This window comes from Anabrus simplex, chromosome 13 (genome assembly GCF_040414725.1).
Source record: "Anabrus simplex isolate iqAnaSimp1 chromosome 13, ASM4041472v1, whole genome shotgun sequence".
Classification (NCBI taxonomy): Eukaryota; Metazoa; Arthropoda; class Insecta; order Orthoptera; family Tettigoniidae; genus Anabrus; species Anabrus simplex.
Window position 1 is genome coordinate 60,340,078 of NC_090277.1, and position 20,925 is coordinate 60,361,002.

The 20,925-nt window shown below is 38.3% G+C and overlaps 1 protein-coding gene across 2 annotated transcripts in view; it reads right to left on the minus strand.

Moving 5' to 3' along the window:
- The window catches only part of dre4 (SPT16 homolog, facilitates chromatin remodeling subunit dre4), a 165,252-nt gene that overhangs the window by 56,644 nt on the left and 87,683 nt on the right, over positions 1–20,925 (minus strand). For both annotated transcript variants that reach the window (XM_067157313.2, XM_067157314.2), the window contains exons 13-16: positions 15,180–15,322; positions 8,565–8,747; positions 3,189–3,320; positions 749–918 (exon numbers count right to left, since the gene is read on the minus strand). In XM_067157313.2, the coding sequence (XP_067013414.1) occupies positions 749–918; positions 3,189–3,320; positions 8,565–8,747; positions 15,180–15,322 (628 nt within the window). The remainder of the gene's footprint in view (positions 1–748; positions 919–3,188; positions 3,321–8,564; positions 8,748–15,179; positions 15,323–20,925) is intronic.

Genomic DNA, 20,925 nt, shown 5'->3' on the forward strand with positions numbered 1-20,925 from the left:
TTTTTTTTGTATCAACTTGCCAAGTTGATTTTCTGTTCTCTTCTGTGATAGAGTCATGTGTTATGCTATCATGATGTGAGAATGGGGGGTGAACTAGGAGAAGGAATAGAGAAGAAGTTATACTATATGGTATGGGATAGTTAAAGATATATGAACTAGAGAAGATGTAGTATCTTTGGCTAAGAGTGGGATACTTGTACCATAAAATATCATATATTTCATTTACTTCGTTATATTATGATCAGCATTGACATGTTGGCCGAGTTTGATGAAAGATTCTTCCGTAATGCTTAGGGCTTATGATGATGGCCTAATATCAATAGGCTGAAACCAGTACCATAACTGATTTATATTTTATTGATTAGGTGGATTACCTCATTTATCAACAATAATTATATCATCAATACGGAACGCGAACATTATAAACTTCGATGTATATGGAATTTCTTGACAAAATGAAGCAGGTAAGTTTGTAGAAAAAACATCTAACTTAATAGCCTAAGTAGTCTTATTAAAAGGACAGGAATGATTTAAATATCAAATGGGAAGAAATGGGCAAACTAACCAGCAGTCAGCTGGAAGGGCGTTCGAAATACACCAAACTGATATACGTATGTACGTCATGAGGATAAACAACCAATGTCACTTACAAGGAAATCTTACAAGGCCTATCACCATAAATTCAAAGCTTTTCTCATGCTAAGGCAGGGCAAGATGCTAGCACAGCTGATGAAACAATGAAACTTACTTCAACCATTCCTTGACGTGGTCCAACATGTTCATGGGGATAGCGTTTACCATTGCAACCTTCCGATGGTAATCCTTGAAGACGAAGATCATGTCGAAGTTCTTAAGGTGGAACTGGACTCGCTCGAAGTGTACCAACTCCACATCTTCCAATGTAATGACGAAAGGGGGCTGGAAAAGAAAGGAAAGAATTATACGTTTTAAGGTCCAATACAAATAGAAAAGAAAGCAAATTGTTGGTAATTTCTACGACTACAACCTGATATTTACTAAGCCAGGAATATCACGTATACAACTAAACATACATTTAAAAAAACTACCAATGAACAGCAGTCATACCAGCAGTAACAGGGGGAAATCAACAAAAACTGAACTGTGCAAATTTAAACATCAATTCTCAGGTTCACCAAACGGCAATTGTGAATGATCCCAGCAAGAGGAACATTCAGAAGCAACCACATATCTGAACAGACCCATAAAACCTCAATTTGAACCCCATTAAATAAATGTAGGACAATTCTAAACAATGTACGACATGTCAGAAACGTCATCCATATAATCTACCCAAACTGATGCAACTGGCTGAACAATGAAAACTCCTACAATCAGAACCTTGTCCAGTCCATACTACAGTGAAGTCAAAATCCAGGTCTGTCAAAATATTAGAAGAGTTCTAGGAATCAAAACATGAACAGTCATTTCTGTAAGGGAGTTTCTGAATCATCTTAAATGCAACAACGATCTCCCCATTTGAAACCTGTTGCACGTTGTGAAGTGTTGCTTATTACTGGTGTCGCTTGACAGTGTCGAAGGACGGGTACTATAGGCTTCGTTGATTTATTTATTTTGTGTATGGCTAATTTCACATCATAATTATATTAGGAGATACAATTATTACTACAGGATAATCAGCATAAAACATAATAGATGCAAAGTCCAGGCACTACAAGGCAACAGTGAAGAACGCAGTCCTGTACGCGGTCGAGCCGATGACACTACTGTAGGAAGGCACGAGGCAGAGCAACTGGAGAAAGGAGAGAGAAAAGTCCCGAGGAAGATACTGGGACCAAAAAGAGGAGGTGAAATACGGGAACAAAGATCAAGGGACGAATTGTAATGAAACATGAGGATGACCACTGAAGAAGTAAGACTCGAAAGAGCAAGATTTGTTGGATATGTGATCAGGATGGACATGGAGAAGAGTATATGAGAGACAACAGGTAGGACGAGAGGAAAGACTGGAACTAAGTGGGTTGTCTGGACTGAAATAGGGATCAAGGTGGAAGGGACAGAGAACTGGAGAAATAGATATACATCAATCAATATACCAGAGCTCAATGGCTCAATGACATACTGTAGAAAGATACAGGAATAGGATAGAGAAGCACCAGTGGGGGAGATAAGAGAAGAGGATACTGAAAATATAAGCTGAAGAACAGGAGGAAAGGAGAGAGAGAGAGGATGGAGAGGTTCTGGAAGGAGAAGAAGAAAACCCAAACCATGACAAAGCTGCCTGTGGTCCTACAAAGGCTGTAACGAAAGAAAAAAGAAAAAGAAAAAAAAGGAAGAGGATAATCAGCATAAGGAAGAGAAAATATAAAGTAGTGCTTTATCACATTTATTCATTTATAAGCCAATACTGACCATAAGCCATCCCACGGGAAATCAGAAGAAAATTTTAAATCTGAAGGATATAAGGGAAAAAATAAGAGAGGAAGAGGTGATAAAACAGAGAAAAGCAGGCTTAGTAGGCTTGGACATGTTAAAAGAAGGAATAATGCTAAGTAAGACTAAGGAAAGGCAAATGAAGGGAAAGACTGAAATGGACTTAGTCCAAAACAGCAGAATTTGCATTGGAACACAGCGATGGATGAGGAGTAGCGGAATCGTCATCATCGGCATTTCCTTATAGCAAGCCGGATAGGAACTTTGTGAACGATATGCTTCCACTGAATTCTGTCCCAGTATAGATTTTCCCTCTCCACTGCATCCCATGTTACCACTCTCCTCTTGAGATTTTCATTAAACTGGTCTGTCCATCTCTTTCCAGGCTGTCCAATAGGTCTTCTTCCGGGCACCTTCATCTCAAGCAGCACCTAGTCTTTCCTCCATGGTCAAGTTCACATGCAGGACTCTCCTTACATATTCATTCTTAACTCTGTCTCTCCCGGTTTTTTGTAGAGCTGACCTAAGGAACTTCATTTCACATGCTTGCATTTGACTCACTTCTCTCTTATTCATGACACAGGTCCCCAGACTATACATCAGGATTGGCAGGAGACAAGTTTTATACATTAGGTTTCTTAATTGGTGGCAGAAGCTGGATCCCTTTGCTACACTGTTTAATACAGAAGAAAATAGAGAGGAACTTGTTTGCCCCTACTCGGCAATAGCTGGAAAATAGGAGATAATGATGATAAACAGGTCAAAGTTTTACTCACCCACTCCGTGAGGTTAACAAGACAACCACTGGTGGGCTGAAGGAGAACTGAACTCCTGAAGGGGGCTCCAGGGAAGCCCAACTCTCTGAACGGTGTGTCAAACTCTATTTCTTGTTTCGTCATGCTTTCCACCTGAAACAAGGACAGAACTAGGAATTTACAAGCGTACAGTAAATTACACTTACAGTACATTATCAGGATGTCCATTTGCTGTAGATAAAAGCTGCATCATATTACCCTGCAACAATCAAAAGAACCTGTGCAGAGCCACTTCCCCGTGCATTCTCTCCGAGTGGCTGTGTGACATCATAGAAGAGTGATGGAGGGGGTCATATGCTGTCTCGCAACCGTACTGTGCACCCTGTGGAGGCACAATGACAAGAGTTTCATTGCCACTTCTATATCCGTTTTCACGGACTTCTTGTTTTGTCAGTTTTATACATATTTTCTTTCTTTAGTTGTAGCAGTGGTAGTTGTAGTCCTATAATCCCTTCTCACATACCGTGTACTGTATTGGTAAATGCTTTTACGTGTATAGTGTTGTGTAGCACGTTATTCTAGTGATAATCTCATTTGAGTGTATTTATGGCTGCTACTTCAAAGTCTGGTTGCAAATCTGGACGGCCATGAAGGGGACAAGTTTGAGAAATAGCCTATAACGTAGCTGCTCACCTACGAGGAAAGAAAACCGTTCGTAAACTTAATTATACGAAACGGTCATATACTGTGCAACACTTTGGGCCAAAACCGTTTCAATTTCTGAGAAATACAGTGAGACAGCTAGCTGCCCAAACTGAACAAAATCCCAGCTCCCAATGAGTTAAGTGTTCCTTTTAAGTCTTTGCTACACTAAGAACGTGTGTCTCAGTGCACAAGTAAGAAAGGAAAATGTAGCAACAGGGGTTTCAAAACCACCGGTGAAACGTACAGGACAATAGCGGAAGGGAAGACGTCTATGGCCAAGGGTCGTCCGCAGTTTTCTACACCTGATGGCAAGGAAATAGTCCATCAGAAAAGGACAGAAACAGACAACTTCACAAAAGGTGCCATACGTCTGAATTTTATGCAATAAATAAATAAATAAATAAATAAATAAATAAATAAATAAATAAATAAATAAATAAATAAATAAATAAATAAATAAATAAATAAACAAACAAAATAAATAAATAAATAAATAAATGAATGAATGATACCTACACTGAAGGAATTGAACAGTGTGTTAAAATAAAAAAATATACTACACTGTAGCAGAGTATCTTTGAAGGTTATTGAATGAGAAGTAGTTCCGGTGGACTAGGTCCCATAATTCTCGAAATTTGTTGATAGAAAAGCCTGATATCGTGGCATGGAGGGGAACGTAGCCCAGAAAAATTTGTTAGCACAGAGAGAACGGTCAGAAAATAGTGTATTTAGATGAGACATTAAGAGCCTCCGTGGCTCAGGCGGCAGCGTGCCGGCCTCTCACCGCTGGGTTCCGTGGTTCAAATCCCAGTAACTCCATGTAAGATTTGTGCTGGATAAAACGGAGGTGGGACAGAGTTTTTCTCCGGGTACTCTGGTTTTCCTTGTTATATTTAATTCCAGCAACATTCTCCCATACCATTTCATTTCATCTTTCATTCATTAATCATTGCCCCAGAGGAGTGCGACATGCTTTGGCAGCCGGCGCACAATTCCTATCCTTGTTGCTGGATGGGGGCTTCATTCATTCCATTCCTGACCCGGTTGAATGAGTGGAAACAGACTGTAGATTTTTATTTTCAGATGAGACATTCTTTCATTCTACTCACTCAGTCCCCTCAGTCTGACAATCTGATGCAAAGTTGGGAAAATTACAAGCCATAGGAAAAGGCCCTCGCATTATTATTGTGTATGCCAGGGGAGTTTGTAAATGCCTTACTGATACTCAAATCAAAGCAAAACACAGCGGACTTCCATGACTACATGAACTCCACCAATTTTTCAACCTGGGTGGAAAGGTAATAGCTACTGAACTTAAGTCCAAAAAGTGTGATAGTATTACATAATACTAGTTACCACCGCATACAAGAGAATAGAAAGCCAGCACTATAGTTGCAAAAAAAAAAAAAAAAAAAAAAAAAACAGATTGGCTTACACACAACATCCTCTGTCCTCTGTGTGTACACTTATTGGAACAGTATATTTCTTCAAAATATGGTTTATAGCTTGGGAATCTTAAATAATTCCATTTAACTCCATCCTTTACACTTTTGGTGACTTTATATTTACTCTGCAATTGTACGATGTGTTATATGTATATGTATGTCCAGCTGAGGATGACCCGCTAGGGTCAAAACCGGTTCTGTATTTTAATAATAATAATAATAATAATAATAATAATAATAATAATAATAAACAAGTATTGATTAGGTCGAGTTCTTCTCCTCTTTGCATTTGTGTGAATTATCAATACGGATATGAAGCTTATAAATTACGAGAATTACCTCCATCAACGAGCTTGAATGCAGCTATGCCTTAACGGCAGCTTGACAGCCAGCCGAGCAGATGGTTGTCCTTGATTTCGTGCTGTCGGCGAAGATCGGGATGAGTCGGAGCAAGCTGCGTGAACCAAACTAGCCGAGGGTTCTTTTGTTTGTTGTCGGTTAATAATAATAATGTAGTTTTATATTAAGACTATGATTTTCTTAAAAGAAAAAGTGACACAAAAGTGTTGGACATATGTGCAAGAGACATCAATTTTAATGGGCTTGTGTAACCTCAACATATTTCATCAATGCTTCAAGACATGCCAATAGTGTTATAAAAGAAAGTAAGAAACCCCACTAAGAAAATTAATACATAATTCACCCAACTAGTGAAGAGCTCAACAATTCCAGAACACTTGCAGAAGACCTTACTAAATTCAGACCCGGTACCTCCAGTCATTTATGGCCTTCCAAAACTACAATATTTAAAAATTTAAAAATTAAGAAGGTTCTCCCTATTCAATACAAAGATATTTATTAATGTGAAAGAATCACGTATCGTTCAAATGAGGTACTAATTTCGGCACCAGATATGTGCCATAATCAGCCACAAAGTCAAATTGGGCAAACACAGTAAAACCCTAAAACAACTTTACACACACTATAACATCTGCATGGATGAATATGAAATATGACTTTAAAACAACTTTAAAAACACACTATAACATTTGAACAGAAGAATATAAAATAAAATATGGTATATGAAGTTGCATTCCATTTTATTTTATTTTATATTCTTCTGTGCAAATGTTATAGTGTGTTTTTAAAGTTGTTTTAAAGTCATATTTCATATTCATCCATGCAGATGTTATAGTGTGTGTAAAGTTGTTTTAGGGTTTTACTGTGTTTGCCCGATTTGACTTTGTGGCTGATGATGGCACATATCTGGTGCCGAAACTAGTACCTCATTTGAACGATATGTGATTCTTTCACATTAATAAATATCTTTGTATTGAATAGGAGGAACCTTCTTAATTTTTAAATATTGTAATCCCACTTCAATACGGATCATGAAATTTCTAAATATTAACTCCCAAAACGACACAAGAATGACGTGCCACTAAGACCAATCGTGAGTGCCATGGATTCTGCGACCCATGAGTTAGCCCGCTATATTTCATCACTGTTACAGCCAGAAACAAGGAAGACAGAACATCACGTTAAAGATTCGAAACATTTCTTGCGGAAGTTACGTGAGCTATGAGTGGACGAAGGTGACATCCCGGTAAGCTTCGATGTTCACTTTTTACTAATATACCAGTAGAAGAAACACTTGCTTATATCAGACAATACCTGTCTGAGTACTTGACAAATCTGGCAGCAGTTTGTTTAAAATCTACTTACTTCTACTACAAAGGGGATTATTACAAACAGACAGAAGGAGCAGCAATGGGTTCACTTCTGACACCAGTGGCCGCTAATATTTTTATGGAACACTTTGAGTCTGCTGCATTAACTACAGCGCTATTGAAATCTAAGTGCTTCTATCGTAACGTGGATGACACATTTTCGGGCTAGCCACATGGAAGGGAAACATTAAATTAATTTTTGGAACACCTAAATTCCATTAACAGTACGATAAAATTCACGATGGAAGTAAAAAATGAAGGTAAATTACCTTTTCTTGATGTGCTAGTATACAAGAGGAATGATGGTACACTAGGCAATGTACAGGAAACCTACACATTCTGATAGATACCTTCATAAGTCCTCACATCACCACCCGTGCCAAAAAGCAGCTCTCCTTCGAACGTTATTTACTAGGGTGAGTAACGCTGCAGACGCTGATAACCGCTCAAATGCATTAAGAGAACTGGTAACATCCATGAAGAAAAACGGCTATACGCCAGGAGGCATAGCACGAGCTGTGAAGATCAAATAGGGCGCATTCTTAGCAAGCACAATATAATTCCAATTTTCACCACAGACCGGAATCTCAAATCCATGTTTCGACCATTCAAAGAAAAACCACATCTTGAAACACCGGGCATGTCCAGTCTGCAGGTAATTCCAGTAAATTATGCTGTTTGTGTTGTATCTTATGTCTAGCCCTGATTCCAATTTCTTGCGTTCCAGTATAGCTGAGTGAGATTTGGTGAAGTTCTGGCTGTCACATCAAGTTTGCTGCAATGTAGCAGGTGTTCCTTATCCATTTTGCTTCCAGGGTCATGGCAAAGTGTGCATTTTTCAGATCTCAGGATGTTGATTTGTTTCAGATGAGCTGCAAGACAATCATGGCCAGTGTTAAGTCTGAAGAAGGCTACAGCTTCTCTTCTTGGTTTCATTTTATACTGATCCCATTTAGCATCAATAATGGCACTAATAACAAACTGAACATTTTGGTAAAATTCATTGAACTGCTTCTCATTTACGTCTGATAACTAAAAGCCTGCACTTGCAGCATGCTTGGTGCTATACTCCTCTCGAAGCACAGGGTTGCCAGGTAGTGAAAGTCGTCCTACGCTGAGAGGTTAAGGTGATAAAAGATAAGAGACAAAGGATAAGCACAGGAAGGATATCAATGGGTCAATATGAGTAACGGAAAGGAACAAGTTACAAATCAAGTCATACATGGAAAAAGAGGAACATGAAAAGGAAAACAACGTAATATAAAAACAATCCCTAATTACATCAGTAATGATAAATGCTATCACAATGTTTCTGTGCACACAGGGACCAACACTATACATAAACTTATTTTTCCTTAAAACTTCCATAGAAAGAGTAAACTGAGATACAAGACCACAAAATTTAAAAATGAAAATAATCATCATTGCTCCATTTTACCAATGAGGAGGTTTAAATCCAAACTATATTCCATTATTCCATGAAAAACCAAGAAAGGAGCATAAATATAGTAACTGACCTTTTCACAGAAGCTCTTGAAGGCAGTCTTCAACTTGTGACGAAGTTCTCTCTCGGACTGTTCAGCCGCTAGATCATCTCGATCGTGCATGTGTTGGTGCTTGCCAAGATCGGTCGTGATTTCACCCACCTCCGTATAGAATTGTACGTCCACATGTTTTTTCTTTCCGAACATTATCGCATGCTGCAGAGAAATAAGTTGTTAAGAAGTTGTTCTAAATCCACACTTTAAAAAAAACAAGCAATCTTTGCTAATACAGTATATGGCAGAACAAACGACACTTAAATTATGGCTCATCTGCCGTCCACGTTTCCCTAGCAACAAAGTATTCATGTATTTATTTATTACTGTATGTAACAGTTGTATATAATGTGAATTCAGTGCACTTAATTTCTACAATCCTCACAATGGAAGGGAAAGTGTTTATGGTGGAAAATTATTTCTGGTTACAGGGAGTGGGACATCAGAATGTGCATAGGTGTTTTATGTTAAAGAACAGTATGAGGAGCGATTTAACCCTCTTGGTGCCAGTCACTCTGAGCGATTCTCAAACAATGAACGAAACTGGCCAGCGTCGCTATGGGAGACACTTCGTTTCCTTATTCTCCGAGAGGCTTCTAGACTGAAAATGGTGTCTAATCATGGCATTGACCATTAAACACAGTTCAAGCTACTGTGTTTCGGCAACTCTTTTCTTTTCTATCAATAAACTCGAGCGATATCTAAATTTCCTTGACTTGTTTACGCAAGACTCGTAAAAGGCATCGATGTTTAGGAAGAGAGGAAATTATCTACTATGGGAAAACAGTGTATGGGAGGAAGTTATGTCATATTATGGAATGAAGTTCTCAGCACAAAAGAGTGAAATGCTAGTAACACGAAACAAGAACCGAGCGTATAATGGCATGACATAAGGAGGGGAGCAGTTGAAAAGTGCTGAAAGTTTTAAATACCCGGGAAGTGCAATTGAAGAAAATGGAGGAAACAGGACGGAAATTAATGAAAGAGGAAGGTGTGCAAATGGATTCTTTAAGAGTGTGGGAGGATTAATATGCAACAGGAATATACCACAGAGATGTACTAAAGGAATTATCTACAAGACTTATTTTGTGCCGATTTTGACACATGGATCAGAAATATGGGTGATAATGGAGCGGGATAAAAGTAGAATATAAGCAGTAGAAATGAAGTTTCAAAGGTGTCGAGCAGGTTTAACAAGAATGGACAAAGTAAGAAATTAGAGAGTTCGTGAAATGGCAAATGAGGCACCCCTACAGGAAAAGATAGAAAAATCAAAGCTGCAGTGGTATAGGCATGTTAAGAGAATGGGAGAAGAGAGGATGTTAGAAATGGAGTTGAAGGGAAGGAGACCTAGAGGAACACCGAGGGACAGATGACTGAAAGGTGTAAAGAACAACACACTGAGGAGGGAACTGGACGACAGTGAGAGAAGTGGTGGATGGACCGAAAACGATGGAGAGACTTAACGCTCGAAGCAGACACAGCCTGTGGTTGAAAAATGCTCCGGATGATGATGATGATGATAGTGTAAGAGAGGAGTAAATTAAGAAAAATAATAATTCCAGGAACTGTTGGGGAAAGTGTCTAAGACTGTCTTGGTCCTTTCCTTTCTTCCCAGTCACCATTAATATCAACATCATCACTATCACTTGCTTGGTTATGTACAGTCACAGTCCATATGGGTAATTCATTGTCTGAGGCAGAATCGGCACTCGATTTGTTAACCCCAGAACTGCTGCAGGTTTATCTGTCAAATGCTGCACCATAAAAATAAAATCAAGCCTGTAAACTCATATTAATCCCAATAAATCCATATCATACACCAATAGAAAGCTGAAAGACTGATCTACATGAAGATGAAAGAAATAATTTTAAAAATTTGTACGATTTCTATCAAAAAATACAATTATAATTTTTGGAATAAAGTGAATATTGTTGAAATATTTTGAACTAAGAAAATAATTTCTGATAGATAATTTATTCCTGAAACATTATATGAAACACAGAAGTATTTTCTTACATATTTTCCCACAATTCTTCACTTTTAGTTTAAATTGCTAAGTAAAACACAATATTTTTCTCGAAACCAATTTTGAGGTTTTTTTTACAAGTTTCGAACTACAGCTTATCTTAGTTTTCTTAGCTCAGTTTCATTTCTTCTTGTGTTCTGATCAAAGTATTTATAACAATCTACACAAATATCAACAGTTCACACTTATCCCCCTCACTGGTTTCTTCAAATATTAACATCCTGTCAATAATAATATAACCTGCACCGACTTGAACATCATTCCGGTTATCGTAATTTCCCATTACTTCCGAGGCACCTTGTACTTTGCTGTCACTTTTACTACTTTCAGGAATAATTTCCTCATCGTAATTAACACAATCGCTGTCACCATCAGCATTGTCACTAAAATCTCCGAAAACCAAGTGCTCGATTTCAAAATCGTCAACAAAGCGGGCTGCCATCTTGATTCTAAGAACATATGAAAGTTCTTTTACAGCTACAGTTAAATAAACTTCTCCAGACCACTATTTGTTTTTAAAAGACTTTCGAAAGTGAAGATAAAAGTATCGGTATTCAGCTGGTATCTATATTATTGCCATCTGGTGTCCAGTTGTGATTCTACGGTGGAAAAACGACATCGTCTATCAGAAAGACTATCACACTAGACGAAACAGTGCAGCGTCTCCCAGAAAGACGGTCCGCAGTTCTAGGTTTAACCAAGATCAGAATCACTGCCCATGAAGTCTGTTGACTCGTCAGTCTTTAGGTGCACGATTGTTTATTTTCACTGTCATTTAATTGTCTTTACTTGCGTGATTGCCATTGTTAAAAGTAATAAACTTCATTGTTAGGTTTTGTATTGAGTTGAGACTATGCTAAAAGTAAATACAAAATTTTAATATTCCACCTTCTCAATACTAAAAAATTATTTGATGTTTTTACAAAAACATTACAATGATATTAAAAGGTACTAGTTTCGGTCCACTGTGGACCATCATCAGCCTAGCCAAATTACAACAGTAAAAGACATAGTGATAAAAATAGTGTGGAGAAATGAGAGAGGATCTAGAAGGATGGAATGGTGGTGGAATGACAGATGAAAGTGAAAAACCGTATTTGCGAATAATGATAAAAGTAAGAGAAGTGTTCACATTGACAAGTAAAATCTTGTGAAGTCACGTAAAAACTCTTGATGAGATAGTGACTCTAACCTGGGGGCTTACACTCCCTAACCCGCTTTGCTTGCCCCCAGTACAACGGTACTGTCACTATAATGAGACCTAACCCGTCCAGACCAATGGTCTTGTCACTAAACGGACCTAACGTAACCAGTTCAATGGTCTTGTCACTAGCCAGACACAACCTACCCACACCAATGTCTTGTCACGCGGGATACTAAATGCCTACTCCCCCAGACCCACTTTACTTAACATATCCAGACCCAACTGCACGCTTAAAACAATAATCACCACCACCACTCCTGCCATGCGGCAACTCATAGGTAGAGAGCCTTGTATAGCTCCCTGTGACGTCAACCGAGAAGCGCCATGTTGTTTGTGTAACAGCTGTGACATCGTCCGAGCCACACTAAGTTGTGCGGAGCCGCGCCATGTTGGATCTGTCACGAACCGGGTACGGAACATTTACCATTATTATTATTATTATTATTATTATTATTATATTATTATATTTACATGATGAAAAATGCCCAAATACAGTACCCGTATTTTCTTTTTCTTTTATCATTTTCCTGCATCCATCGTCACTTTTTCCCTACCCCTTGAAAAACGATGCATCGAAGTTTTACTGTACTCCGTGCTAAAAAAAGCAACTAATTAACTCTAAAATTCACCAATAGATGACAGAGGAATACACTCCTAAAACACAGGTACGACCTACGATATACGACGGAATGCTAATCCTTTTCACAATGACTTAGTACGTTATATTAGGGAGGGGGTTAGAAACTATTCTTCTAAAGAATGGAATGTTCCATGTGAATAAAGTTTGACTAGAAGAACTTGAAGACGCTCAACCTAAATATGCACTTGACGTACTGTCTTATGTTTGAATAACGTAGTCGTATCATGCTTTCCTGAAGAATGTCCTTGGTATAGATGTGTAAAAACATTAGAAGAAACTTAAATTCACAGATGTAAAAATAATTATGACAATTTTCACAGCTGAAATTGGCCAAAATAATATGGCTTCTTCTTTACGTGTTCTCCAAATGTGTTATTTAGGTTAATTATCCTTGCTACTTACTTTACGTCACACCGACACAGATAGGTCTTATGGCGACGGTGGGACAGGGAAGGGTTAGGAGTGCGAAGGAAGCGGCCGTGGTCTTAATTAAGGTACAGCCCCAGCATTTGCCTGGTGTGAAAATTGGAAACCACAGAAAACCATTTTCAGGGCTACCGACAGTGGGGTTCGAACCTACTATCTCCCGAATACTGGATGCACTTAAGCGATTGCAGCTATTGAGCTCGGTGTTAGTTATGCTTTATTTTATAATAGTACATCTCTTTTATATATATTTTAACTTGTGTAAGAGAGGGCCACGAGCCATAACTTCTCCACTGCTAAAGTCAAATAAATAAATAAATAAATAAATAAATAAATAAATAAATAAATAAATAAATAAATAAATAAATAAATAAATAAATAAATAAATAAATAAATAAATAAATAAATAAATAAATAAATAAATAAATTTGTGTTTCTCATTTTAAAAAAATTAATTTACTGTATCAGGTGGAACCTCAACTGTTTCCTTTCAAGGAATGTGAGAGTTGTCATGAAGGCCGAGTGGACCTTGAACCAGACCTCAGATACACAAAATCAATTCTGATCTGGCCAGGAATTGAAGGTGAATCCAACTGGTAAGAGGCAGTTTCGTTTCCCTTAGACCACGGAACTGGTAAAGACTTCCACAACTGAAAAAATATTACTAGGCCTAGTGACATTCATGACATGGGAGGAAACTGAAAAGCAGAGAATGTCAGGAGGTATTTAAAAAAAGTGAACAATTCACCAAAACATTTACTGTAGTGGTGTTTACAAGACATCACAACAGAAGTTCATTATAGCAAGAAGTGTCATCCTCCGTGGCTCAGGCAGCAGCCTCTCACCACCGGGTTCCAATGGCTCAAATCCCAGTCGCTCCACATGAGATTTGTGCTGGACAAAGCAGAGGTGGGGCAGGTTTTTCTCCGGGTACTCTGTTTCCTCCCCCCCTGTCATCTTTTGTTCCAGCAGCACTCCAATATTTCATTTCATCTGTCAGTCATTAATCATTGCCTAAGAGGAGTGAGACAGGCTTCAGCAGCCTCGAGATGGGGGCTTCATTCATTCCATTACTGACCCGGTAGAATGACTGGAAACAGGCTGTGTATTCTCATTCCCATAGCAAGAATTCAAAACGTCAAAAAGTTAGAAGATTGTTGTTGCATCAGATTTTTCAAAATAGACAGAAAAGATAACACACACAAAAAAAGAGCCATTAAAATTGGTATGAAACTGTAATCAGTTTGTTCAAAACTTATGTTTTTGCAGATGATTTCCATACTGTACCTTACTGATAACTTTATTTTTCTAATTCCAATACTATGTTAATACACATGTTCAAATTCATTCTTAAAAACTGTAATTGTAGGCTTCTTTGACAAATTTGTTTTCTTACTCATACAGCACTCCCTAAACCAATCATGAAAATATATTTCAAGCTCCAGTAAAGCAATTATAGCATTCAGCTATAAATTTACATGGGAATAGCCATTCTGTAATTTAAGCAGATTAAGGAACATTTAGCTTAACCTCTGAAATGAGTGATGCATGATGCCATATCTACAGAAGTATCACATTTTTGTATAATTTCAGTACCTAGTATTAAAATTAAACAACTATTTACTTTAGCCTTATTTACACACTTCTTGTAAAAATATATTATCCCCGCTCATTTAAAACTTGAATGCTTGTTTACACCAGTCGGAGTCAACAGTTGACGGTTGTTACTAACTGACAGCGCCACCAGTGCACGTAACATGAAACCACTACGGAAGACTATCAATCTCATTCAGTAACGCGCCTTAAATCACTTAATAATGGATGAATCAGTGCAAGGGTTTCCAATACAGCTGAAGGATATTACACAGATTAGTATATGAATTTTTGAAGGACATCGTTACAACACCTTCTTGCTATATGTAATACTCACTACAATGGACTTCTACTCTAAATTAATGCCTAAGTGAAAGTGAAGATTTATAATTTAATAGTGACCATTAACATTTGTACAAGTCTTGTTTATTAAAATTTACATTTTAAAAACAATGTAATCCTATGTATAGCTAGATTTGGGGCAGGAATTTTGTATATGTGTTAAAATGTACTTTCTCTGGAAATAAAGTGCTTGAACAATATCTGACTTTGGGTATACATTACTTCCTTCGAAACAGTGACTGAACTCATGACAGATAATAAAAGTTTTCAATGTTCAAACACAGGTCATGTAGACAGAAAGAAAATCAGCAACCAAAAAGAAGAATTTCTAAAGTGTTATAATTCTCCTGAAAACTTACCTTCAAGTGAAAATGGAGGAGGATGATCATTTCACCATCGCAAGGCTGGAAGAATGCATTCTTGATGTTGTTATAAAGAATGTCTACTTTATCTCCTCTAACCGAAGTATAGCGGAAACCATTCATGTGGGCTTCTAAGGAACCTGCACAGGAAAGAACCATGAGTAATGAGTTACTATTTTTTAAAATTGCAATCTGCAGCTTTATGGCCTACCAATACCTCAGGCCAACTTTGCAATAATTGGCCTTACTGAAAACCATTTGGCTAGTGAAGCAAAATTCACAACAGTCGTCTTACTCGACTTTTCATATTACATAGCATTACTCCCACCACTCTCTCATATGCTGAAGGCTACATTTGTCAGGGTAACTACAAAGGGAGTTCAATATACGATGCAACACTTTTTTTTCCTGATGATGATGATGCTTCTTGTTTAAAGGGGCCTAACATCTAAGTCATCGGCCCCTAATGGTACAAAATGCAATGACAATTTAAAAGTAGAAAATTCGTCCACCGACTCGAATTCAAAACGTGATGATGAAGAATGAAACAATAAATCATAATCATTTCCCATTATCCAGCTGTAGTCGCGTAGGGGCAAATATGGTCTTTCGGTCTTTCCACCACTCTTCCTCCAACACTGTGTCCCAGTCCAGGTTTCTTTCTCTAATAATGCATTGGATTGTGTCCTTCCATCTCCATCGTGGTCGTCCGCAGCCTCTCCTTCCTTTCATTTGCATTTCCATCACCTTTTTTTGGCATTCTTTCATCACTCATTCGCTTTATGTGCCCAAACCATCTTAGTCGGGTCTTCTCTATTCTATCATTCATTTCTTCCGCTCCAATTTCTTCCCAGATTTTCTCATTCCTCATTTTGTCTCTTCTACTCTTCTGTATCATGTTCCTCAACATCTTCACTTTGGCTGCCTGTATTTGACTCTCATCCTTCTTTGTCATTGTCCAAGTTTCTGCTCCGTTAAGTTGTTATGGGTACGTAATACATCTTGTGCATAGTTTCCTTTGCTTCCATTGGCACATCTTTGTCCCCATAACGTGTTTCTTACACTATGATAGAAACCGCTTCCAGCTTGAATCCTCTTACTAATCTCAGCATCCAGTCGAGCATTCTCCATTAATTCACTCCCCAGGTGTTTGAACGTCTCCACTACTTCCAGGGGCTTGTCTGCAAGTCTAATCTGACCATTCTCTTCTTTCTCCCCTCTAGTCATAACAAGAGTTTTACTCTTTTCTACACTTATTTTCTATCCACATTTTTCGATATTCCCATTCACCACATCCAACTGTTCTTGAACATTCATGTCCTCTTCTCCCCAAGTCACAATATCTGCAAATAACAACATGTTCATTTCTATTCCTCAATATGCTGCTTTTGGTGTTCTCATGATGTCATCCATTACTATTGTAAACAGGATTGGTGATAGAACAATAAATATGAATTTAAAATAATCAGCGGAGCCAACTCACAATACTGGAAGCTTAAAATAATTCCAAAATGTATACACTGACTTGAATTTTTAAAAATGACTAAAAAATGATTATGATCCGACCCGCAATGCCTCACCTTCCCAGAAACTATATTGAAAAGTTAGTATTACTGACCAAGGCACTGCTTACAAAGCACAATTCTGAATCAATGATTCTTGTTGTCCAACGGGGTCCAAAATCAAGGTCAATGGCCCCTCATAATGGTACTTATCAGTAGTAAAGTAGAACCATGATATTTCTCAAGTTGCAGTACTAATCAAAAGTAGCGTAGATGCACTGTGTTCCAAATGTTATGGTACTACTCACAAGTATTGTACGTCCCACAGGTAACGCAAACCCATGGTGTTCCTCACATAGGTGTACTAATCACAGCGACTCTTACTATCCTGTGGCGTTCCTCACACAGTGGGTACTAATCACAGGCAGTGCAGACCCAAAGTGTCACTCATATAGTGCTACTAATCACAGGCAACATAAACTCATGGCATTCCGCATGTAGCAGTACTAATCACGGGTACTGTAAACCCATAGTGACCCACCCACTATTGCTACTTTAAATCCTGAAGTGTTCAATCTTATATAAAAATTAAGGAATGTCCATCAAATATCTTATATATATTTCATCAAGAAATATTTTAAATCAAGAGTTCTTATTCACAACAACAATCATTCTAAGATTTTTTGAATACAACTGTTAGGTCCCACCAACTATATCATCAAGAGTTTAATGAACAATTCAACCAGTTTTACTGGTTATATGACTTGCAACATTAACAAAGTTTTGGGAGAGGATGGTTGGCACTACAAAACGATGCCTGAGGAAGGTGTTAGGCAAGGTGTTGATAACTGAGGAAAGGCTTAACACAATTCTAGTAAATATTGAAGCCGCCATCAACTCACGACCCATCTCTCAGAATGAAGATGAAAGAGAAGCTCTGACTCCCGCCCATTTCTTGACCGGACAAAGATTAACCGCTATACCAACTGGACCAGAACTAGCATTAAGGACGAACCTGACAAAGGAGTTAGCCGTACGACAAAAGATCTCAAACGACTTCTGGAAGCGCTGGACTAAGGAATACCCCATGGAGCTGAGGAGCTTTCACGAAGTTGGACGTCCTAAAGTTAACAGACCACAACTGAGAGTTGGAGACGTAGCACTCCTTCAAGAAGACAACCAACCCCGACACATGTGGAAGAAGGCCCGCACAGTGGAGATACGAGCTGGAAGAGGCGGAGTGATCAGAACTGAACTCTTAAGGATTCAAAGGGGACTGTGATAACTCGTCCAGTGCAGCTGGTCATCCCCCTGGAGATAGACTGGGGTGGGGAGGATGTCGGGGATTGAGACGCCCTCTATCCCCTCTATCGGGGTATCTTTCTGTGACAGAGACTAGCAGAAAGTTGTCTATTTGTAAAACCAGAGAGTTTGTACTAATAATAAAGGGATTAGTTTATAGCTCGTAAACGGTCGTTACTCGCGTGGAACAAAATATAATAACATGTAATTGAAATAGCCTATCAAACGTCGCGCTCAATCTACAACAAAAAACGCTTGTCCCAAAATGTTATACTATATCATTATGAAACTGTTCTGAAGCCAGTAGTTTTTTATGCAGCCAAAACCCTATCCCTAAATGCTAATGAAGGCCTCCTCGAAGAACTGGAGAAAAAAAGCGCAAAATCATCAGAAGTATCATGGGATCCAATTACAAGACTGCACTCATTACTAAAAATCCAACAAAGAACTGTACAGTAAAATAGAGAAAATTACAGAAACAATTCATAAGAGACGGGCACGTTATTACAGTCATTTCAAACGAATGTACAGAAACAGGCTAACTAAACAGATCTTTCACTTATGACTCCAAACCCAAAAACCACAATACCGTGGTTTATTAACACTAAAGAAGACCTCCAAATGCTGCACATAAAACCCGAAGATGCCTTCAACAGAGATCTCTTCCGCAAAAAGATACTGACAAATGGGCTAAACCAAGACAAGCAACCGAAAAGAAGACAAGGCACCGCCTGGACAGAGGAACGCAAGCTGGCCCACTCACAAACAATGAGGGAATTCTGGGCTCAAAAGAAAGCAAAACAAACAGACAAATGTAACAAGATTAACATGGTCCTAGATGGCCGCAATGAATAATAATCATAATAATTCGTTAACGTCCCACTAACAACTTCTACAGAGACACCAAGGTGCAGGAATTTTGTCCAGCAAGGAGTTCTCTTTAAGCGCAAGTACCTTAACAGACACGGGGTTGACGTATTTGAGCACCTTCCAAAACCATCGGAACGAGACAGGATCAAACCTGTCAACTTTGACTCGTAAACCGCGCCTTAACCTTTTCCACTGCAATTATGTTGAGCAACTACCAGAACCACCTCATTTTTTAATATCTCAAATTATATGAAAAGTGAGCAAAATAATAAATAAATGTAAGAAACAATTCCAGAATACCTTTCAGCTTTATCACATTTTTGCACAAAAATTATGGACAGAGAAAATCAGGATTGTCCAATAGAGCCAAAATTACACTTTCCTATAAAAAGTTTGATATTCAATCACTAACATCTGATACTCATCTTCCGATTCAAGAGTATTCACAGCTTCTATAAGTTTGACCTCCAAAAGCACACGCCGTCCGCTATCTGAAGCCTTTTTTACAAGCCTGGACACAGATGCTTTTTGGGACTGCCAACCTCTGTTCCATACTGAGCTGAGTGCATTATTCAAGATATTTAACCACAGATAGCATTATCTGTGTTTTGACTCATTGTCCATTATGTCCCTGAAAGATGAGGCTTCCTACAACTCAAGTTTAAAAACCAAAGGAATCTACTGTTGAATCTAACTTATACGTATATCAAGGGGAAAAGAAAAAACTAGTTGTAACCCAGAATTACTCAGAAATCAGACTTACGCAATACATCACATATTTACTGAAAAACAAATGGAATAGACCTACATGTGTAAATCCTTGCAAATAATAAATACATTTAAGACAGAAAATTTTGAATTTGGTCCAGCCTTAAAGAAATCAGATAGTTTGGCTTGTTTCAACTTTCTTGCTTTAAGAGTATAAACCTCCTTTTGCAAACTTAGTGATGAATTCAAAGCATTTTCACTACAACTTTTCGCACTGATGTAACGCCTACACACATCGATTGCACTTAACACTTCACTCAGTTCAGGTGTTTCAAGATTCAAGTCGTTATCTCTATCTACATCATTGTCACTATCGCTTGTAGCTGGTGCACCACCACCGCGTTGTTGGCATACATGAGTAATTATCTCTTCATCCGGTAGTTCTCCACATACAGCCAGATTTCATCGAAATGCACAAAAGTATCGAATTCTACACCCTCCGGTAGCGTTAGCTCATTGCCAGACAAAACTTCGTCCCCATAATCATCATTAGAGGCAGACTCTTCTAGTAAGACACCAGCTTTGCAGAAACAGCTGCTGATTATGGAGGATGATACCTGCTTCCAGGCAGCCGAAATAAAGTCCATGGCTTGTAGCAAATTAATGGAGAGAGGTTCATTTCCTGCATCACTCAGTGTTATTAAATGTTGAACCGGCATTTTTCTATAATTCACTTTGAAATTTGCAGTGATGCCCAAATCAAGCGGTTGTAGAACACTGGTACAGTTAGGAGGAAAAAATTCCACTCGGACATTCTCCAGAACCATTTGACGTGAATGTGCAGCACATCGATCTTTTTCATTTTAATGCCCAGTTTTTCCAACCACTATTCCATTAGAAGCATAGTCATCCAAGAATTTCTGTTGGATTCATATTCAATAGGTTTTGTTTTTGCACCCTTAAAACACCTCGGATTCTTCGATTTTCCTATCACAAGTGTAGAAGTTTGTCAGATCCATCTGCATTGGTGGTGAGAAGTACTGTTACACAAATTTTACTTTTCTTCCCTCCACGGCATGAGTCACCTTTTTCAGCTAATGTTTTATCAGGAAGGACATTGTAGAATAGGCCAGTCTCATCACAAATGTAGATGTTTGGAGGCTAACAATCGCTTACAATACCCCGCGGAACCTCTTCTTTCTAGTGTTGCACCGTGATGTCAACCACAGCTTTTGAGTCACTGCAAATTGTTCTCCCTGTGATTCCATGACGATCTTTAAATCCTTGCAACCATCCTGATGAAGCCTTGAAATCAGTAGTGATACTCATAATTTTAGCTAAATCTATCGCCTTTGCCTTCA